General features: G+C 48.1%; 1 protein-coding gene across 2 annotated transcripts in view; it reads right to left on the reverse strand.

Annotated features, from left to right (window-relative positions):
* Positions 1-17787: 17787 nt before the first annotated feature.
* The window catches only part of MOCS1 (molybdenum cofactor synthesis 1), a 49547-nt gene continuing 43578 nt past the window's right edge, over positions 17788-23756 (reverse strand). Inside the window, exon 10 of one of the 2 annotated variants that reach the window (XM_054162422.1) lies at positions 17788-19264. In XM_054162422.1, the coding sequence (XP_054018397.1) occupies positions 18402-19264 (863 nt within the window). In that variant the 3' untranslated portion in view covers positions 17788-18401. The remainder of the gene's footprint in view (positions 19265-23756) is intronic. The other variant, XM_054162423.1, reaches the window with a different exon arrangement.

Here is a 23756-nt window from a genome sequence, read left to right on the forward strand (position 1 = left end):
GTGGAAAGTGGAGCTGCAGGCAGCTCACAGTGCACAGGCTATGGAAACTAGTTCAGGGAGGCAAAGGTTCCTAGGGTTTCCCTCTGCCTGTGAACGTCTACCAGACAGCTGGCCTGCAGAGCTGGCAGAAGGAGCCAGGGAGCTGCATAGTTTCCCTGTGTTCCATGAGCAAGTGATTGGAGCTCTCCTCAGCAGCTTGGACCCTCACAAGTCCATGGGACCAGATGGGACCCTCACAAGTCCATGGGTGCTGAGAGAGCTGGCAGATGTGCTGGCCAAGCCACTCTCCATGATTTTTCATCAGTCCTGGCGCACTGGAGAGATCCCAGATGACTGGAAGCTGGCCAACGTGGTACCCATCCACAAGAAGGGCTGGTTGGATGAGCCAGGGAATTACAGGCCTGTCAGCCTGACCTCAGTGCCAGGAAAGATTATGGAGCAGGTCATCCTGAGTGCAATCACACAGCACTTAAAGGATGGCCAAGGGATCAGGCCCAGCCAGCATGGGTTTAGGAAGGGCAGGTCCTGCCTGACCAACCTGATCTCCTTCTATGATCAGGTGACCCGCCTGGTGGATGTGGGGAGGCCTGTGGATGTAGTCTACCTGGACCTCAGCAAGGCCTTTGACACCATCCCCCACAGCAAACTCCTGGCCAAGCTGTCAGCCCCTGGCTTGGATGGGAGCACACTGTGATGGGCTAGGAACTGGCTGGAGGGCCGAGCCCAGAGAGTGGTGGTGAATGGTGCCACATCCAGCTGGCAGCCAGTCACCAGTGGTGTGCCCCAGGGATCAGTGCTGGGCCCCATGCTCTTTAACATCTTTATTGATGATCTGGACGTGGACATTGAGTCCATCATCAGTAAATTTGCTGACAACACCAAGCTGGGGGCAGGAGTTGATCTGCTGGAGGGTAGAGAGGCTCTGCAGAGGGACCTCGACAGGCTGGACCAAGGGACAGAGTCCAACGGCATGAGATTGAACACATCCAAGTGCCGGGTTCTGCACATTGGCCACAACAACCCCATGCAGAGCTACAGGCTGGGGTCAGAGTGGCTGGAGAGCAGTCAGGCTGAGAGGGACCTGGGGGTGCTGGTTGATGGTAGACTGAACATGAGACTGCAGTGTGCCCAGGCAGCTAAGAGGGCCAATGGCATCCTGGCCTGCATCAGGAACAGTGTGGCCAGCAGGAGCAGGGAGGTCATTCTGCCCCTGTACACTGCACTGGTTAGGCCGCACCTCGAGTACTGTGTCCAGTTCTGGGCCCCTCAGTTTAGGAAGGATGTTGACTTGCTGGAACGAGTCCAGAGAAGAGCAACAAAGTTGGTGAGGGGTTTGGAACATAAGCCCTACGAGGAGAGGCTGAGTGAGCTGGGGTTGCTTAGCCTGGAGAAGAGGAGACTGAGGGGTGACCTTATTACTCTCTACAACTACCTGAAGGGAGGTTGTAGACAGACGGATGTTGGTCTCTTCTCCCAGGCAGCCAGGACCAGAACAAGAGGACACAGTCTCAGGCTGCGCCAGGGGAGGTTCAGGCTGGATGTTAGGAAAAAGTTCTATAGAGAAAGAGTGATTGCCCATTGGAATGGGCTGCCTGGGGAGGTGGTGGAGTCGCCATCACTGGAGGTTTTCAGGAGAAGACTTGATGGGGTGCTTGGTGCCATGGGTTAGTTGTTTAGGGGGGATTGGATTGGTTGATGGGTTGGACGCGATGATCTTGAAGGTCTCTTCCAACCTGGTTTATTCTATGTATTCTATGTATTCTATTCTATACTTAGGTTGAAGAAAATGGTGCCAGACATCCCCTAGGAGCTGGCATGCCCAGAGAAATGAGGCATCTCAATATCTAGTCTCATCCTCAGCCTCTGCAGTCTCTCATTCAGGCATCTCAATGTCTAGTCTTATCCTCAGCCTCTGCAGTCTCTCATTCAGGCATCTCAATGTCTAGTCTCATCCTCAGCCTCTGCAGTCCCTCATTCAGGTGACTGTTGACCAGGTCTGATGTATGGAGCTTAGACGATGTTTGGCTAAGTATGAAACATTTGCTTGTGTATACCCTCATTTGTAGGTCCCACATACCAGTCTCTTCCCAGACACATGCCAGGTGTTAGTCTCTGTAGACTCCCTTTAGATTCCCTTATTTTTTCCCTCCCCCTTTTGTCTTCTTTGCCCTGTGTTTGCCCCTCTTCCTCACCCCTTTTCTGGACACACCTCCCCTTGGGGCAGGCAGGTGAGTGCATTGTGAACTGCGTGCTGCTGCTGCTTCCTGTCCCGGTGGGGATGAGGACTGCCTTCTCTCAGTTTCCTTGCAGAGGTTTTAAGAGGCTGAAGGTGAGGGGCAACTGTGATTGTCAGATTTCTTGAGGTAATTTGATCTTGTGCCAGAGGGATACTTGTTTCTCTGTTAGTAAAGATCTGCCTTGCCAGTGGGGCTGCAGCAGCAAGCCTCCTGTTTTATCATCCTCTAAAATATCAGGACTTTTGCAAGAATTGTCTCGGATGCCATATGAATGACTTCCCAAGTACTTGCTTGTGGTGAACCCATCCTTCATCCTCTGATCATCAAACTCTGCTAATGTTTTGTAATTTGTGGGTCTTGTAGAGACAGTGATCTGTAAAGGTATCAGAGATCTGTGGGCAGTGCCTGAGGAAGGATAAAGGATCAAAAGCTTTGGTGTACTCCATTGCCCACAAAAGGAAACAAACAAGATGAATATGAATGCCTATCTACTTAAAGCCTAAGTTATTTTACATTTGATTGTGGCAACATTGTATAAGAAAGATGGATACCCCTTCTGCTCAACCTGCCCCCCTCCTCCCCAGGAAGGTTAGGTGATCTACTGGATTCAAGACATAAGAAATGGTAGAATAGCATAGAATAGCATAGAATAGAATAGAATAGAATAGAATAGAATAGAATAGAATAGAATAGAATAGAATAGACCAGGTTGGAAGAGACCTTCGAGATCATCGTGTCCAACCTATCATCCAACACCACCTAATCAACTAAACCATACAACCAAGCATCCTGTCAAGTCTTCTCCTGAACACCCCCAGCAACGGCAACCCCACCACCTCCTCAGGCAGCCCATTCCAATGGGCAATCACTCTCTCTGTGTAAAACTTCCTCCTAACCTCCAGCCTAAACCTCCCCTGATGTAGCCTGAGACTGTGCCCTCTTGTTCTGGTACTGCTTGCCTGGGAGAAGAGACCAACCTCTGCCTCACTACAACCCCCCTTCAGGTAGTTGTAGAGAGCAATAAGGTCACCCCTGAGTCTCCTCCAGGCTAAGCAACCCCAGCTCCCTCAGTCTCTCCTCATAGGGCTTATGTTCCAAACCCCTCACCAACTTTGTTGCCCTTCTCTGGACTCGTTCCAGCAAGTCAACATCCTTCCTAAACTGAGGGGCCCAGAACTGGACACAGTACTCGAGGTGCGGCCTAACCAGTGCAGTGTACAGGGGCAGAATGACCTCCCTGCTCCTGCTGGCCACACTGTTCCTGATGCAGGCCAGGATGCCATTGGCCCTCTTAGCTGCCTGGGCACACTGCAGGCTCATGTTCAGCCTACTGTCAACCAGCACCCCCAGGTCCCTCTCAGCCTGACTGCTCTCCAGCCACTCTGACCCCAGCCTGTAGCTCTGCATGGGGTTGTTGTGGCCAATGTGCAGAACCCGGCACTTGGATGTGTTAAATCTCATGCCATTGGACTCTGCCCATCTGCCCAGCCTGTCCAGGTCCCTCTGCAGAGCCTCTCTACTCTCCAGCAGATCAACTCCTGCCCCCAGCTTGGTGTCATCAGCAAATTTACTGATGATGGACTCAATGCCCTCATCCAGATCATCAATAAAGATGTTAAAGAGCATGGGGCCCAGCACTGATCCCTGGGGCACACCACTGGTGACTGGCTGCCAGCTGGATGTGGCACCATTCACCACCACTCTGGTCTCGGCCCTCCAGCCAGTTCCTAACCCATCACAGTGTGCTCCCATCCAAGCCATGGGCTGACAGCTTGGCCAGGAGTTTGCTATGGGGAATGGTGTCAAAGGCCTTGCTGAGGTCCAGGTAGGCTACATCCACAGGCCTGCCCACATCCACCAGGCGGGTCACCTGATCATAGAAGGAGATCAGGTTGGTCAGGCAGGACCTGCCCTTCCTAAACCCATGCTGGCAGAATATAATATAATAGAATAGAATAGAATAGAATAGAATAGAATAGACCAGGTTGGAAGAGACTTTTGAGATCATCAAGTCCAACCTATCACCCAACTCCATCTAATCAACTAAACCATGGCACCAAGCACCCCATCCAGTCTCTTCCTAAACACCTCCAGTGATGGTGACTCCACCACCTCCCTGGGCAGCACAGTCCAATGGCCAACAACTCTTTCTGTGACGAACTTCTTCCTAACATCCAGCCTAAACCTCCCCTGGCACAGCTTGAGAATGTGTCCTCTTGTTCTGGTGCCGGTTGCCTGCGAGAACAGACCAACCCCCACCTGGCTACAACCTCCCTTCAGGTAGTTGTAGACAGCAATAAGGTCTGCCCTGAGCCTCCTCTTCTCCAGGCTAAGCAACCCCAGCTCCCTCAGCCTCTCCTCATAGAGCTTGTGCTCCAAACCCCTCCCCAGCTTTGTTGCCCTTCTCTGGATGCTCTAAAGCATCTCTTTGATACTGCATGGTCCTGTGACTGTGAGCAGACCTGATGTAGACCATGCCTTCTTGGCTGCTGTTTCCATGCAATGACCTTTAGGTGTGATGGGAAGCCACCTTAACCCTTGCAGAGCCCGAGGATGTCTTCAAGAGGGTGCAGGGGACTCCACCATCATCCAGTCAGTCTTCAGAAAACTTCAGATGTATATCTGTGGAGAGGCAGGCCTGGGAGATGAGGATAAATCTAGGCTATGGTAACACCCTTGAACGGCAGCTTTGGCACTAGCTGCTCTGATGAGTTGATTGACTGGAATTAAATTGACAAGGTGGGAATTCTAAAAATATTGTTATCTTTATTTTCCCCCAAACCCTGCCCCAAAATTATGTACAAAACTGATTAAATGTACTAACAGGTTCTATTCGGTCGTGAATTCTACAAGGATGCTTATGGGCAACTTTAGTACAATTTAGAACTTCAGGAAATGGAAAAGGTTAAGCCACAAAATAGCTTCACCCCTCTTATAAAATGGAGGCAAGCCAGGACCTTAGGGAAAGCCAAAGAGAATGTCATAGAATCATAGAATCGGTCAGGTTTGGAAGGGACCACAAGGATCATCTAGTTCCAACCCCCCTGCCGTGGGCAGGGACACCCCACACTAGATCAGGCTGCCCAGAGCCTCATCCAGCCTGGGCTTAAACACCTCCAGGGACGGCGCCCCAACCACCTCCCTGGACAACCCATTCCAGGGCTTCACCACTCTCATGGTGAAGAACTTCCTCCTCACATCCAGCCTGAATCTCCCCACCTCCAGCTTCATTCCATTCCCCCTAGTCCTATCACTACCTGACATCCTGAGAAGTCCCTCCCCAGCCTTCTTGTAGGCCCCCTTCAGATACTGGAAGGCCACAATGAGGTCACCTCGGAGCCTTCTCTTCTCCAGACTGAACAGGCCCAACTCCTTCAGTCTGTCCTCATAGGAGAGGTGCTCCAGCCCTCTGATCATCCTCGTGGCTCTTCTCTGGACACCTTCCACAATGTCCATATCCCTCTTGTAATAGGGGCTCCAGAACTGGATGCAGTACTCCAGGTGGGGTCTCACCAGAGCTGAGTAGAGGGGGAGAATCGCCTCCCTTGACCTGCTGGCCACACTTCTCTTGATGCAGCCCAGGATCTGATTGGCTTTCTGGGCTGCAAGTGCACACTGAGAGCTCATGTTGAGCTTCTCATCCACCAGCACCCCCAAGTCTCTCTCCTCTGGGCTGCTTTCCAGCCAGTCACTGCCCAGCCTGGATTTGTGCCTGGGATTGCCTCGACCCAGATGCAGGACCCTGCACTTGGTCTTGTTGAACCTCATGAGGTTGGCTTGTGCCCACCACTCCAGCCTGTCAAGGTCCCTCTGGATGGCATCCCTTCCCTCCAGCGTGTCTGCTGCACCACACAGCTTGGTGTCATCAGCAAACTTGCTGAGGGTGCACTCAATGCCACTGTCCATGGCACCCACAAAGATGTTGAACAGGACTGGTCCCAGGACTGATCCCTGAGGGACTCTGCTTGTCCCTGGCCTCCACTGGGACATGGACCCATTGACAGCCACTCTTTGGGTGTGGCCATCAAGCCAGTTCTTTATCCATCTAGTGGTCCACTCATCAAACCCATGTGTCACCAGTTTGGAGACCAGGATGTGGTGCAGGACAGTGTCAAAGGCTTTGCTCAGGTCCAGGTAAATGACATCACTTGCTCATCCCTCATCTATTAATGTTGTCACCATAATGTCAGGTTGTACTCACCAGGCCAGAGCAGGAATTTTGAGATAGAATAGAATTAACCAGGTTGGAAAAGACCTACGAGATCATCAGGTCCAACCTATCACCCAACACCATCTAATCAACTAAACCATGGCACCAAGTGCCTCATCCAGTCTCTTTTTAAATACTTCCAGTGATGGTGGCTCCACCACCTCCCTGGGCAGCACAGTCTAATGGCAAATCACTCTCTCTGTGAAGAACTTCTTCCTAACATCCAGCCTAAACCTTCCTGGCACAGCTTGAGACTGTGTCCTCTTGTTCTGGTGCTGGTTGCCTGGGAGAAGAGACCAACCCCCACCTGGCTACAACCTCCCTTCAGGTAGTTGTAGACAGCAATAAGGTCTGCCCTGAGCCTCCTCTTCTCCAGGCTAAACAACCCCAGATCCCTCAGCCTCTCCTCATAGGGCTGGCCATGCTCAAACCTGTGGCAGATGCCTGGTGGGATGTCTGCTCTGCTGCAGCAGGGAAGGGCTTTCTAGGGCTGCTGGGGAAGGAAGTGCAATCACTGGTATTAAACTTTCATTCCCCCTGTGACAGTCCTGCTTTTCAGTAAGGCACTTGGTCTGAGCCTGATGTCCCAGAGAGCTGCCTTCCTCATGGCTGAGGACATTTTGCCAGGCTCTTCTGCAGCTTGCTGAGGGTTGGGGGAGTGTGGGACATGGGGAGCCCTGTTCCTGCTGCTTGTGGCAGCACAGGAGTGTTCACTTGTTTTCTCCCCGCTCCATCCAGCTGGGGTTAATTTTAGAAACAGTGCTATCTTGGGGCATCTTTTTCCATGGAATGCAAGTCTTTGAGTAAATAAATAACAGCTTTGTGGAGGTGGAATGATGGCTCATATCCACACTGCAAAACACACACCAAGCGAGTCCAGCCCTGTTTTGCTTGCATGAGGAACTACTTTGTACAGAGACAGTGGCTGCACTGCCTCCCTCTCCTCTTTCAAGCCCCTCTCGTTGCTGGCCACATGCATTGATTAAAAAGAAATAAACACACCTTGAAATACCAGCCTTGGAGAAGTGGAAATGAAAGTCCCTCCAGCTGCTGGGGTTCAGATAGAGTTCACTGGCACAGGTTTGCAGAAGCTACGGCTTACCCGTGATGGGCTGTTACTGGCCATGTCTTTGCTATATCACAGGGATGTGCTCGGAGGCATCCTCTGTAAGCCAGGGGGGAAATAGCAGGCTCTAAAGCTGAATGCAAGAAACTTGTGCTTAAACACCCCTCCCAGTCTGTCTGGCCAAGAGCCTTCTGCTTGCAGTTGGGTTGCAGATGGTTCAGTGTCCTGGGTGTGCCCCTCTAAAGTGTTTGCTGACTGAAAAATCCCATTAAAGCCATTTTCCAGAGCAAAAGCCCATTTTCACTGCTCAGGTCCAGCAACTCTGAGATGCCTGTGTGACATCTGTTGCATAACCCTGTCCACCCAAGTCAGCAAATTGATCTGTTCTGCAAGTCCCAGTCTGAGCAAGACCTTACCACGGTGGCTTTACTCTTGTGTAGGGACTTCAGAGATGCACCTAGATCTGCAAGATGCAACAAACGGTGTAATAATGACTCTGCTCTACTCATTCACATTGCTGCTGTTGCTGAGATCATCACAGAATCACAGAATATTAGGGCCTGGGAGTGACCTCGAGAGATCATCCAGTCTAACTTCCCCCTGACGGAGCAGGATCACCTATAACAGATCACAAAGGAACACATTCAGGCTGGTTTTGAGTATCTCTAGAGAGGGAGGCTCCACAACCCGCTCTGGGGAGTCTGTGCCAGTGTTCTGTCACCCTTAAGGTGAAAAAACTTTTCTTCCTGTTTCCGTTGCCCTTCCTATGCCTCAGCTTTCATCCATTGCCCCTTGTCCTGTCATTGGGCATCACTGAGAAGAGCCTGGCTCCATCCTCTTGGCACTTACCCTTTACATATTTATAAACATTAGTGAGGTCACCCCTCAGCCTCCTCCTTTCCAAACTATTTAGCCCCAGCTCCCTCAGTCTCTCCTCATAAGGAAGATGTTTCACTCCCTTCACCATCTTTGTGGCTCTGCACTGAACTCTTTCAAGCAGTTCCCTGTCCTTCTTGAACTGAGGGGCCCAGAACTGGACACAATATTGCAGATGTGGCCTCACCAGGACAGAGTAAAGGGGGAGGAGAGCCTCTCTTAACTGACTATCCACACCACTTCTAATAAACCCCAGGATACCATTGGCCTTCTTGGCCACAAGAGCACATTGCTGGCTCATGGTCAACCTTCTATCCATTAGGATCCCCAGATCCTTTCCCCACTCCCCAACAGACAGTCCCCAGCCTGTATGGATACATGGGGTTGTTTTTTCCCACATGCAAGACTCTACACTTGCCCTTGTTGAATTTCATTCAACTTTCCCCTGCTCAGCTCTCCAGACTGTCTAAATCTAACTGAATGGCAGCACAACGTTCCTGTGTGTCAGCTGCTCCACCCAGTTCTGTGTCATCAGCAAACTTGCTGACAGTGCTCTCTGTGCCCTCATCCAGGTTGCTGATGAATATATTGAATAGCACTGGTCCCAGTATTGACCCCTGAGGGACTCCACTAGATACAGGCCTCTGACTAGATTCTGTCCCATTGAGCACAAGTCTCTGACTTCTTTCCTTCAAGCAGTTCTCAATCCATCTCACTACCTGATCATCCAGACCACGCTGCCTCAGTTCAGCTGCAAGGATGCTGTGGCAGACAGTGTCAAATGCTTTACTGAAATCAAGATAAACCACATCCACTGCTCTACCATCATCTATCCACCTGGTTATGTCCTCATAAAAGGCTATCAGGTTGGTCAGACATGACTTGCCCTTGGTAAAACCATGTTGACTGCTCCTAATAACCCTCCTGTCCTTGGTAACAGCATCATGCCTAAAGACAGCATCAAGAATAAGTTGCTCCATTACCTTTCAGGGGATGGAGGTGAGGCTGACCAGTCTATAGTTACCTGAGTCCTTCTTCTTACCCTTTTTGAAGACTGGAATGATATTTGCCCTCCTTCAGTCCCCAGGCACCTCTCCTGTCCACCATGACTTACCAAAGATGATGGAAAGTGGTCTGGCAATTGCCTCTGCCAGCTCCCTCAGGACCTGCAGGTGCATGCCCTCAGGACCCATGGATTTATGTGTGGGAAGAGGTTGGTTTTGCATAGTTTGGGAAGGCTATAGGGAGGATTTGCCTTTGCTCGAATTAGAGAAAGCTATGTTTTGTCTTTGACTCTGAGGGGAATGTAAACATCTTGTAACTGAAGGAGAGAAACTAGGCAGAATTTGGTTGGATGTGTTAAAAAATTGGGGTTTTTTGACCTATTGTATGCCAGTAGAAAATGACCAATTAAGATGTAACACATGCCTTCTGATAGACTATAGAACTTTGCTGTATAACGTAGTAAACATCTTTGCCTGCTTACAACTGGTCCTGGAAGCGTTGCTCTGGGTGATTAGAACATCTATCTAACAATGTTTATGGATGTCCAGATTACTTTACTGTTCCCTAACCCAGTCCTCATCAATCAAGGAAATCTCCCCCTTTGTCATGCATTCCTTTGGGGCCTCAGGGGTCTGGGGCTCCTGAGGACAGTCTCCAGCAGCATAGGTGGAGATGAAGAAAGCATTTAGTAACTCTGCCTTCTTTGTACCCTCTGTCACCAAGGCACCCACCTCATTACATCCTCTGACAACAGTCTTACGCTCCTTCCAAGTGGCAAGCCCCTGCTTGCATGATCTGTAGACTCTCTTCTTCCACTTGAATTTGCTCAGCAGACAGAACACTGTGTTTATAAGTAATTTGGATCAGAAGCACCAACATTGGGTGCGTTAGGGTAGTGCCTCCTCAAAGCCAAAGTGGTGGCTAGACTGTGCCTAATTGCAGAGGTATGAGTGAGCTCTGGCGACGGTCTTTGTAGTGAGTGGGCTAAAAATTAGTGTTTCTGGCTTGGAAAAAGACTTGTGCAGTATCTCGGTGCCACATGCAGATAGGATGCTTGAAGAAGTTCTGTTCTTGCCTTCTCTCATAAGAAGGCAAGCTTATCTTGTGCTCTATTCTGTAGTCCTTGGCAAGACTGATAGTTTTGTGCAGGAGAATTTTCCGTGTGGTGTGGTTCTGCCTGCTCCTTTGCCTGCTCCTGGTTAAGCCATCTCCTCTCCTCTCTGGCTTCAGCTGTTACTACAGATCCTGCGGGGCCAGACAAGCTCTGTCCATTTTCTTTGTAAATCTGGGATCAGGGTGGCCCTGGCAGCATCTTGTCTTTTCTACTGATCCCAAGTAAGATTCAGTCTTGGCAGGATAGAGCTTTTCGAGCTGCCAGCTGCAATAGGAGAGATGAGGCTTCAGGGGCAGAAGAAATTACTTCAATGCAGTGTCAGGCCCTGGGTGGGGAAGCACAGTTCTCTGAAGCACAGAGATTGTGGGTGGCAGGGGAGGGGAGGTGATGGGATGGGAGGGAAGAAGGGAGGAAGAGTGCAGCTCCACATGCTGCCTCCAGACAGCAGCAATTCCAGCCTTGATGGAACTCTGCACATGAGGAGACCTGAGTGTTAAAATGACCCTGATAATGAAACAGGAGTTTGTTAAGGTCTTGGCAAGTGGCAGGTCAGAGTTGTGCTGCTGAAACTCCTCTCTCCCAAACACACAGGAGTAGATGCTACTGATCAGGTCTCTGCCTGGTGTGACACTGCACAGTTCTGATGTTGGTGGAGCTTTGCCACCACGTGCACCAGCTAATAACTGGCTGATGACACAAGTAATGAAGCTGTTGTATATCTGATGGCATGTATTATTTTCCAAGCATATTAACACAACTTTACAGTTGCTTGACCCTCCTGCTCTCATCTCCTCTTCCTCCCCACCTCCTGTCACTCCTGTCAACAGTGCAGCCAAACTGCCTTTGACATTGCAACCAGAGACTGCTTTTGCTGGCCTTGTATCTCTTCAGCTGTGGACCCTTGAAGGATCATTGTTTGGAAGAGAGTGTTTCTTTTGCATTTATTATAAATCTATGCAGAAACAGCTTAGTGGTACTGAGTGCTGCTAGTTCTGAGTGGCATCTCCAGAATCTGAGGATAAGCTTTGTGCCCTCTTGATGAAGCAATTTTCTCTGCGATACGATTGCCAAACTGGGATTCTGGAAGCAATCCTTAAGCAATAATGAAGTGTGAAGCTTTGCTCTGTGGAGCAAGTGTTGTGCATATGGCATGCTGAAGAGCCATGGACACTAAGCAGCTTGCCTGATGGTCTTAGCTATGCCAGTGCAGTTGGGTTGTACAAATGAAGCTGAGCAATGTCTGGTTTGTCATGCAGCTCTGCTCAGAACAAAACTCATCAGCGTCTCAGGACACCCATCCCCTTCAATGAACTCGCACTCAGCTGCACTTACAATTCTTACTTTGGGTGTCCTTTGCTCCCCAAAGGAGCAAACAGGATACAAAAATAGAGATGCTAAACTGCAAGCTTTTTAAACATGACACTGGCAGCATGGAGGGATAGGGGAAGGTAGAAACAATTGGATTTGTGTCTCAGCTATCACTGTTTAAGCCTGTTGAAACCTAAAGGAGTATATGCTTTTATGAAGGGGTGTGCTAAGCTCACCCAAAGCCCTTCAGGCCCAGCCTGTGAAACAGGATTCACCCATTCCATCCTGCACCTTTCTGGGGAGTGTGCCAGATGTGTCAGGAATTTGCCTGCCATTGTCATGGCTTTGCAGTGCTCCTTTGCTCCAATAGCTCTGAGATCAAAGTTGAGGCTTTAACATGAAGTCTCAAAAAATGAAAAGTCTACTCAGCCTACTGCAACCAGCAACTCCTCCAACTGTTTTCAGGCTCCCTGGAATGCTAAGATTCTCTTGGATCAAGGCTCTAGTAAATGGAGGGAAATGAACTGTTTCCATTTAACTAATTAGCAGTCCTGTGTCCTGGCCAAAGCACACACGAAGTTACAGCCATTTTTAAACTGTTACATGGTTGCATAACTACTGCTGAGGCAGCCAGGAGCTGCAAACGAGCAGAGGGCCAAGGAAGGGGTAAGATGGAGAGCTAGAACCTGGTAAGTCAAATCCCATGTAAATCTATGTCAGTGACTTACTCAGAACTGTTGCAGGTCATTAATAGTCTAGAATAGAATCATAGAATCACCAAGGTTGGAAGAGACCTCAAAGATCATCAAGTCCAACCCCTCACCACAGACCTCATGACTAAACCATGGCACCAAGCGCCATGTCCAATCCCCTCTTGAACACCTCCAAGGACAGTGACTCCACCACCTCCCTGGGCAGCACATTCCAATGGCCAATCACTCTCTCAGTAAAGAACTTTCTCCTCACCTCCAGCCTAAACTTCCCCTGGCACAGCTTGAGACTGTGTTCCATTGTTCTGGTGCTGGTTGTTAGAGAGAAGAGACCAACCCCTTCCTGGCTACAACCACCTTTCAGGTAGTTGTAGAGGGCAATGAGGTCACCCCTGAGCCTCCTCTTCTCCAGGCTAAACAACCCCAACTCCCTCAGCCTCTCCTCACAGGGCTGTGCTCAAGGCCTCTCCCCAGCCTTGTTGCCCTTCTCTGGACACATTCAAGTGTCTCGATGTCCTTCTTAAATTGAGGGGCCCAGAACTGGACACAGGACTCAAGGTGTGGCCTAACCAATGCAGAGTACAGGGGCACAATGACTTCCCTGCTCCTGCTGGCCACACTATTCCTAATACAGGCCAGGATGCCATTGGCCTTCTTGGCCACCTGGGCACACTGCTGCCTCATGTTTAGGCAGCTGGCAACCAGCACCCCCAGGTCCCTCTCTGTTTGGCAGCTCTCCAGCCACTCTGACCCCAGCCTGTAGCTCTGCATGGAGTTGCCGTGGCCAAAGTGCAGCACCTGGCACTTGGTCTTGTTAAATGCCATGCCATTGGACTCTGCCCATCTGTTCAGTTGGTCAAGGTCCCTCTGCAGAGCCTTTCTACCCTCTAACTGACCAACATCTGCTCCCCACTTGGTGTCATCTGCAAATTTGCTGATGACTGTCTCAATCCCCTCATCCAGATCATCAATGAAGATATTAAAGAGGATGGGTCCAGCACTGATCCCTGGGGGATGCCACTGGTGACTGGCTGCCAGCTGGATGTGGTGCCATTCACCTGTCTGGGGGGACTGGTTTCAGCCCCTTCCCCCTTCAAATCTAGTTTAAAGCCCTATCAATGAGATCTGCCAATTCCCTTCCTAGACTTTTTACCTTTGGGGGACAGGCCATTCTCGTACACTGTGACCTTTCCCCTCCTCTGGGACGGATGTACTCCATCTGTTGCCAGCTGACCTGGTGCAGTAGGAAGTTCTCCAAGATTGAAAAACCCAAAATTCTTTTGACTGCACCAGCCTCTAAGCCACTTGTTGACTATAGCTGCTGACCTGTTCCTTCTGGTACTCCCTCCTGTAACTAAGGGTATTGATGAAAAAATTATTTGTGCACCTGACCTCTCAACCAGATCTCCCAGGGCCCTGAAGTCATTTTTGATAGCCCTGGGAGTTCTGGTTGCAACATCATCATTCCCAAATTGCATAACCAGTAAGGGATAGTAGTCAGAGGGCTGCACCAGACTAGGCAGCCTTCTGGTTACATCTCTAACTTGAGCTCCCGGGAGGCAGCAAACTTCCCTGTGAGAAGGGTCTGGCCGACACATGGGGCCTTCTGTTCCCCTCAGGAGGGAATCACCAATAACAATTACCCTCCTCTTTTTATTGAGGGAGCAAGTCCTGATGCCAGGGGAAGGCTGTTTAACCTTAGGCTGTTTAGCCTTAGGCTGTTTTGCCTCAGGGAAAACCCCAGATGGTGTGTCCTCCGGCATCAGAATCACCTCACCCTCGACCTCCAGTGCCCCATACTTGTTTTCCAAGGGCAGTGGGGAAGGTGATGGGAGGCAAGGAGGTTTTACTTCGCGTCTTTTGAGAGGAACCTGTGTCCACTCCCCTCTGCTTTTTGGATAACCAGCCTCTGCTGGGGGAGCCTGCAGAGCCTGCTTACTCACGTTCGTCTCCCTTCTACACTCCCTTACATCTCTAAGTCTAGCAACCTCGTCCTTCAGTCTGGCCACCAGGTTAAGCAGACAGTCGATCTGCTCACACCTAATGCAGGAATTGTCCCCACTACCCTGCGTCTCAAGTGCCAGGCTCCAGCACTCTCTGCAGCCAGATGCCTGGACACCTACCTCTCGTTTATGACACCTACCTACCTGCTTACATTCCACCCCATTCAACACTGATTTTTTGAAGGGGTTATTGCAACGAGTTGCCTAGCCCTGGCCACACGACCTATTGGACAAAGATTTAGAAACCGTGCGGCAGCGTGTGCGTCCTGCCGCAGCCGAGCGAGAGCACACGGGCTGGGAGGGAAACACCCGCGAGTCGCCCCTGGCTTTGTAAATGTGCTGCTGGTGACACAGCGAGCCCGAGCGATCCTGAGCAGCAAGCATGTGGGAAAACAGCAGTGCCAACTCTCACCAGTGCCATGAGACTGCCAGGGTCCTGCCGTTCCCGTAGGCTGAAAAGGAAAGCAGTTAGTGCCCTCTGAGGCTGCCGGTCACGGTGTGCTCCCGAGAGAGCTTCCCGCTGGTGAGGAGTTTGGAGCACAAGCCCTATGAGGAGAGGCTGAGGGAGCTGGGGTTGTTTAGCCTGGAGAAGAGAAGGCTCAGAGGAGACCTTATTGCTACCTGAAGGGAGGTTGTAGCCGGGTGGGGGTTGGTCTCTTCTGTCAGGCAACCAGCACCACAACAAGAGGACACAGTCTCAAGCTGCATCAGGGGAGCTTTATGCTGGATGTTAGGAAGAAGTTCTTCACAGAAGGAGTGATTGGCCATGGGAATAGGCTGCCCAGGGAGGTGGTGGAGTCACCATCACTGGAGGTGTTTAAGAAGAGCCTGGATGGGGTGCTTGTTGCCATGGTTTAGCTGATTAAATGATGTTGGGTGATAGGTTGAACTCAATGATCTCAAAGGTCTTTTCCAACCTGGTTAATTCTATCCTACATAAGCACTTTTCTGGACCTCAGTTTCAGCACACGCTCAGAGTAAGAGGGAGAGCTCTGGAAGCACCAGTTCCTTATGCTCTGCAACACAGAGCAGTGCTGTTATATATGCAGCTGCTGTCTCAGAACAGGCCTGTGGGAGAAGCTGGGATAATGAGAGATGATAAACTCTGAGGCTAAGACTATGGGATTACTCAGCTTAAGAACAGCCAGATAGAGAGGAATTTCACTCAACAACAAAAAGAAATAATAGATTCCTTACATTAAGCAATGTTACTGTGACTGATCCCTTGCTAATTGATGACTAATGGTTGCAACTTATAAAGTCTATCTTGTTTCTTGGAAGGAGTTATCTATTCATAGAAGCATGTGGATTAAAACATAGTGTTCCTATGAATGAGTGAAAAGGATATTGAAAGCACTGTGAAACATACTCCATTACAATTAGTATTTATTAAAAATGCAGTAGACAAAACAAAACATCAAAAACCAAACCCAAACAAAACAGGCCTCCAGTCAGTCCATCAGCATGTTTTACACCATTGCCCACCCAGCACCACTGAATCTTTCAGTGCTATCAGCTCATTTCCCTTACAAAATGGTCTGTTTACTTATGCTTGCTTCATTATCTGTAAATGTGCATAGTTTCAAGACTCGATAATGTAAAATGAGCATAAAACGGCACCAAAGTCTGCTTACCCAAACCCAACCACTCTCGACCCAAGAAAGTAGGGAAATGTGCGTAAGTAGCAAGATGTGCATGGCAGTCGTGCATGTGCTGTTGTCCCTTCTATGGTCTTGAGGCCTTTGTGTGAGCTTTACAGCATAGAATCAATAAGGTTGGAAAAGACCTCAAAGATCATCAAGTCCAACCTGTCACCCAAGATCTCATGACTACTAAACCATATGACAGCAAACTTCTCAGATGCCAAAGAATCATATGCCCCAAAGCATCATTTTATTACTGCTGAGTAGGTCTGGCTTCCTTTTAGCTTTCAGAACTAGTCTAAAGACTGGGTGAAGGCAGGGAGTGCAGGGCATGGTGTCCCTGGTGGTGTGCTGCTGTAAATCAATTAATGTAGGAGGCTACACACATGCTTCCTTTTATTTGCAATTTGTTTCGCCGCTGAGCTAGGGAACCTTTTGCCTTATGGGCACAGCAGCTCCAGAGATGACCAGAATCTTGTATTTGCAGGGTCAAGGCAGACTGCTGGTGCTCAGTATGGCAGTGCTTGGGAAGGACCAGGGGACCAGGAGCACCCTTACAGACAGATTAGTGGTATCAAGGGAATCAGACTATAACACCAAATGCTGTTGTACAAATGTTTATGGAGTATGGGCACCAAGCTTTCCAGTCTCCTTCCCCCTGCAGCTGTAGCTGCTCTGTCATTGCATGTGCCTTACCTCACAGTGACAATGACTAAAGAATCAAATGAATTCAGCTGTAATGGGAAAGGGCCTTCTGGGGTAGTGTATGAGATTTGTGAAGGATGTGTAGTAAAACCAATGTTGCCTCATCTTTGACCTGCACCTGCTTTAAGCGAGCAGGATGTGTGTGGCAGTGTGGCATGTGCTTTACTGGTGCTCACAGCAATTTCACCCTCTTTCATGAGAAGCAACTACTTGCAGAGCTTAAGATGCTTGTTTGGTATCCTCTTTGACATTATTAGAAAGGTCTTCAACTCTGTGCGTATGGAGAGGGAGCACCTTGAATCATATCTAACATCACATTACCCATAAGCACCAGAAAACAAGTAAACTAAACTTGAAAAGAACCTGCTTAGAGTATTTAACATTTGAAAAGGACCCATTAGTATTAACATCAATGCCAAGTCATTTCTTATCTAGGACAGTCCATTATCAAAGCTATTTAATGCTACATGACAGTGGCCACTGGCACATTTATGGGGGACACTTAAGTGCTCTGAGGCCAGAAGACTTCATGAAAGCAAATTAGAGAAACATGCAGGAAACACTAGCCAAGGCAACTACCTTATTCTTCAGTGTGGCTACTAGTCTTAAAGTGTGATATATTTGTCAGGAGGATGCAGGCTCATGGTTCCTAAGAGCTTCACTGTAGGAATAAAAAACTGGGAGGTGTGACATCTGTTTCAAAAGTCAGGGGGAGAGAGGTGACATACTTCGGTGCATGGCATAATTAAGCCCTTAGGCATACAAACACAGGGCATCGATGTGCTAGAATGGCAAGGTGAAAATGCTTGGAACATGTTTCTAGCATTGTGAAAGGTATCCTTCAGATCAGCAAAAATAACTCTTCTGAGCCCAGAAATCCTCTGTCCGCACATTTTGCAAAGAGCTGGACGGCTGCTGCCTTGGTTTTCTTTTGAACCTGTTATTTCCCACTTGCAGACAAATGAAACAGTAGCAATACACAAGAACGGGAGCTGCCCCTCCGGCACTGGCTGTTTCACTGTTAAACCTCTGCCATAAGGTAATACTCCAAACCTGTGTTCTTCCTACTGTCACCACCTCCCAGCTACAGAGGCCATGAGGACAGACTGACAGACACCATTCTAAAATCTCAAACCTTAACTTAAAGAGTTGCCAACTGACAGCACTTGCTTCGTTTCCAGTGTTCACAGTTGTATTGGGTGATGACAGCAGCTGTGAATATTTCACAGGAGAAAAGAAAAAACTGACCAGCTCTCTGGCACAACTAGGAACATTTGCTCAAGCTCACAGTGGGGACTCTGAAATTAAGGTAGTGGCAGAGTGGAGAAATCTGTCCTCTAAAATATGCACATTGTTATCAACAGGAATAAGTGACTGTTTCCCATCAGTAAGATGGGAAAACTGGAATTGTAGAGTTGTTTTATGGCAGAGCTGCTGCGGTCTCCAAGCCTACTAGCTGGGCAAAAGTAGTTCTGTAACAGGCTGATCATGAACAGTGGTCACCTGGAGGTATCTGGATATGATCTAGACCCTCAAGAAGTCTCCTCTCTGCCCACCTGTCTTACTAAGCAACTTGACCTCTTCAATCACAATGTCCTGAGTAACTGCTTTGCACATGTCATACACAGTCAGAGCAGCCAGGCTGGCAGCTGTTAGAGCTTCCATCTCCACACCTGTCCTCCCCCAGGTCTGACAGGAGCTGCGAATCACCACTGCAAATCTGGCCTCATCCAGGCTCAGAGATACCTCAACATGATTGAGGGAGATGTTGTGACACAACGGGATCAACTGGCTGGTCAGCTTGGCTCCCTGAATTCCTGCAATTTGGGCTACTGCCAGCACATCCCCTTTCTTCACCTGGTTCTGCCTCACCATTCCAAATGCCTTCTCACCCAGGCGGACAACAGCACCAGCAACAGCACTTCTTCTTGAATCTGGCTTCCCTCCAACATCAACCATTGCAGCCCGCCCTTCCTCATCAGTGTGAGTCAAGTTGTCAGAGGCACGTGGTACCTTGGTGCAAGATTCTGAATCCCTGGTACAGAATTCAGACCCTGGACCTCCCTCTTTGGAAACAGAAACTTGGCCAACAGGAAAAGCTTCAAGGCACTTTGTGTCAAATGTGGAGCTTGGGTCCTTCTGGAAGACATGGAAACTTCTGAGCAGCATTTGTAGAATTCCTGGGTTCGTGGACCAATGCTGCTCTGGATGAGTTCCTGGCAGGAAGAGTGGTCCTGTAAGCTTCTTTTTAATTAATGCTTTTCCCATTTTTTCAGGTAAACTTGCTCTCAAAGTCAGCCAACGGCTAAACGTGTGGCCCCACTGTTCCGAATTTGAGGGATTCTGTAGGGTGTCTTGGCGTAGTGGGAATGACATCAGTGCAGGCTCTTAGAGGGAAAAAAAGAAAAGTAACATAAGAATACATCTTACTAACTGGAAAGCTAAGCTACCTGAGAATCTTATCAGAGCAGTGTTTGGGACTTCCTGTATTGCAAACACCTCAGGGAGCCTGTGAACCTCCACTTTTCAAGCTCTTTCCTTTTTGTCTCATTAGTTCCCTGCATTTGCAATCCACAAAACTCAAAGCACTTAATTTCAAGGTCCCTGACAAGAAGAAACAACTTGCTTTCAAAAATTTTTGACACTTACAAAGAAACAGCAGCTAAGAAAGAATGTAGGTACATCAGTTCTGAAGAAAAGCAAGTCACAGCATCTCTCAGCCTCCATTTGTTGTTGTCCCAGCACCAGTCTTCTTTCAGAAGCCTAGCAGGGTTAACAGGATTTTTTTGCACTCAGATTCTCAACTCTGCCTTTCCAAACACCTCCTTCCCAGCACAGGCAGCTGCACTTCCTTCTTTCATCAACTTCTGCAGGGTCAGGCCAGCACTTGAGGACAGAAGGGACCAGAAGCAATGCGTCTGCAACTGTGCTGCTTACAAGCTCAGAGGGTGGCTCTGTGATGGAAGCCTCTCTTATTATTGCCAGCTCTTACCACATTAATGACAGCTGAAATTTAATCACTGGGAAAACCACGCTCCTCTCATTGACAGACAGATTTTGAATCTGCTCAGAAGTATGTTCCAAGTTGAGCTGGCAGAACTCCCAACTGGCAGAGAGGTAGTAAGGCCTCCTGCCCCTTTTCACCATTTAATCCCTCAGTTTTGGCACTTGCACAGGGCTAAATGCCAAGTGTCAAGACAGAAGGAGTCTTTTTCCTATAACGTGTTTTGTAAGTAAAGAGAAAGCAGTATATAGGGAAGTGGCTAAGCCCTCCTTTAACAGGCTCATTGATAAGCATCATTCTCTTTTTCTGGAACTTCTGCACTCTTTGCTGTGAGAAACTTAAAATTAGGCTTTACCAACCTCACTTTGGTAGCTCTAGTATTTGAGGACTTTTACTAATGAGTTTGTAGGACTGCCCACAGGTGAATCAAAGCAGCTTCCTGGCCCTTCTGCACATTGCTGAGCTACCTCTGCCTCCCCAGCCTACAGGTATCACCTTGTCCACATGACAGTAACAGTATTGACAATCTGTTGGTTACACTCACCCCACTCTTTTTGTTTAACAAATAAACTTTTTTGTCAGTTCCACTCTCTGCTACAAGAAGACTGATGTGCCAAGTACTTTTTCACCCCAAGTACCCTCCAAACACTGATCTGAAAGTGCCAGCAGCTTAAATCAACCATAGATTTTGCTAAAATTGATTTTTTTTTTCAATCATAGAGTCAATAAGGTTGGAAAAGACCTCAAGGATCATCAAGTCCAACCTGTCACCCAGCACCTCATGACTACTAAACCATGGCACCAAGTGCCACGTCCAATCTCTTTTTGAACACCTCTAGGGACAGTGACTCCACCACCTCCCTGGGCAGCACATTCCAATGGCCAACAACTCCCTCTGTAAAGCACTGCAATCTAAATTCAGACAAAGGCCAGTTCTGATCTACAGCTGCTGGCCTATCCGGTAAAATTAAGACTCCAGCAAGTTCAGTGGTAATGTGTTTACATTCAGAGGAGTGGGATAATGGACATAACTATTCTGAGTGCAACATTGTTCTGCTTTAGAAGACCACAAAGTTGTGATTTATTCCTCCTTTCTTTCCTTCTTTCTTTATTAGCCTAACGTGAATATGCCTTTAAAAATCCAGGAATACTCCGATTCCTTGATTAGCTTTAAAACTGAAGCTAAACCACTGGCAAGGTGTCTTGTCCTCAGGAGAAGCTGGAGGGTAGAGGCAAATAGGGTAAACACACATGGTGGGGAGCAGGTGTGGCAGTTTTAGGCTGTGCCTAGAAAATTTTCCACAGATCTTGAGTAGAAACGAATAGAATGTAAATAAATCACCATTGGATCTAAAAAGGAAAATAATGCTAAAGTCTAAATAATCCCATTGGTCTGATATCTAACATAAGAGAAGCTGGGCAAACTAACTTTCTTTTTGGCTTCTTCACTCTAGCACATGCTAGTTTCTGGCTTTCTGCTGGCTTGCTGACCTTGGCTGCATTGCTTTGTTGTGGCTAAGTACTAATAAGCTCTCTCTGCTTTTCTCCTCTTTTCTCTTGTCCCATATACAGGGGGAGGGAAGGGAGCAGGGAAGCTGTTGGTAGCCCCTTGGTTTTGTCCAGGGGGGGTTCTTGTGCTGTTTATAAATTGTAAACATATGTAAATATTGTATATTTTGTACATATACATCGCATTTAATATTTAGATTGTAGTTTTGCTTGTGAACACAGCTGCATTTGCTTTCACCTGAGCTGGTCTCGCAATTTAATGTTGGGGGGAATTTCAACCCACCACAGCAGGGAAGAGAAGTACTATTTGCTCAAGCAGAGTGTTAAGTAAAAAGACAGTAATAGACAGTAAACCTTTCAAACCATTTTTGTATTTCCTAACAACTTACATTTTCTTCAACCTATACCTAGTCCTCTATCTTCCACCTAAATTGCTCAAATACATAACAAAAAATAGGTAAGTTTTCTACAGCACACAACTGGCTGCCCAGAGAAGTTGTGGATGCCCCATCCACAACCACCTGAAGGGAGGTTGTAGCCAGGTGGGGGTTGGTCTCTTCTCCCAGGCAACCAGCACCACAACAAGAGGACACAGTCTCAAGCTGTGCCAGGGGAGGTTTAGGCTGGATGTTAGGAAGAAGTTCTTCACAGAAAGAGTGACTGGCCATTGGAAATGGGCTGCCCAGGGAGGTGGTGGAGTCACCATCCCTGGAGGTGTTTAGGAAGAGACTAGATGGGGTGCTCGGTGCTACAGTTTAGTTGATTAGATAGTGGTGGATGATAGGTCGGACTCAATGATCTCAAAGGTCTCTTCCAACCTGGTTAATTCTATTCTATTCTATCCTTGGAAGTGTTTAAGACCATACTGGATGAGGCTTTGAACAACCTGGTCTAGTGGAACTGTCTCTGCCCATGGCAGCAAGGGTTGGAACTAGTTAATTTTTAAGATCCTTTCAAGCTCAAGCTGTTCTATGAAACCATGTGACAAACTGCACCTGAAGCTTGTGCTAGTTGGAAGCTAAACCAATTAATCTGAGGAGTTGAAAAGAAGGCAGGAGACACCTAAATTAAGGAGGAAATTCCCATAACTGAAGTGAACCCATGAGGAGAGCAATGTGCAGAAAGGAATATTTTGATTAAGGGAAATAGGATACAAACCATATAGAAAGGATCAGACAACAGCAGTGCAGGGAAGAAGCCTGGTTTGGCTTACTGGGACTAGCAAAAACCAATTAGTGATTTCCACATCATTCATTACTTTTCATTAAATTAATTCCACACATCTCCCCCCCCACTGACTGCTTGCATGCCAGCACCATTTGAAGTTTTAAAGTAATTCAAAATACAATAAGGAAATCTCCTAATGATTCCTCATGTGTCACAGTGGAATACTCTTCTCTCATCGCCAGTCTCTCCACTGATGAGGTGATTGCCAGCAGTTAGTCTCAAAAGGATGTGGAACAGCTGCAGGAGGACCTGGACAGGCTGCTTCATTTACTGTATGACAATGCTAAAGCATTTTTCAAAAGGAAATTGGATGGATCTAATCTGTAGACATCCAAACATTGCTACAAATGCTAACTTTGGTGTGTGTGGATTCTTTCAAAGGAATCTTGAAAAATTATGTAGGCCCAAGTGAGCTATCAAGAGTTTAATACAGCATTTTTCATGTCAATGCACACTTCAAAAAGAAAAGGTCTTCTCTCCCCTTTTAGAATAGAATTAACCAGGTTGGAAAAGACCTTTGAGATCATCAAGTCCAACCTATGTTTTCCTGGAACACAATGCAGCAGCAGCCAAATTCAAAAGCGCAAAAGCAAACAGAGAGACAACCTTGCACCACTAAATCCATTCACTGTAAAACTCAACATGGAAAATGATGGCCCTTTAAAGGAGGGCATCAAGTGAAAAATACTCTCAGTGATAACCTATGTTAAAAGACTTCTGTAGAGCCTGTTTTGTAATAAGGTGTGATGGGTTATGCCCATCCTGGAAGCAGGGCGGGGGGAGGGCTTGTGAGAGCGTTGCCCTCCCTGCAGGGGGGTTTCCCCCTGGGAAACTAAATTAGTCTGCTCCACTCCCCCTCCCTGCCCAGCAAGGCTATAAAAAGGAGGACACTGCAGCCATTAGCTCTCTTGGACCCTGCCTTTGCTTGGATAAGGACTGTTGGTGGCTCCCTGCTTCTCTGCCACATGGTCAGGCCTGATCCTTCTCCCTGCTACCTCCACACCTCTTCAAAGAGACTGGTTTTGTATTCTTAGTTTTTCTCCCATCCATCCTTGTTCCTTACCCTTGTGAACCCTACCTGTTATTGTTACATATATACATATATATATTGTTTAAAGAAAATTCTTCACCTCTCTACT

Source organism: Dryobates pubescens, chromosome 6, assembly GCF_014839835.1.
Source record: "Dryobates pubescens isolate bDryPub1 chromosome 6, bDryPub1.pri, whole genome shotgun sequence".
Taxonomy (NCBI): Eukaryota; Metazoa; Chordata; class Aves; order Piciformes; family Picidae; genus Dryobates; species Dryobates pubescens.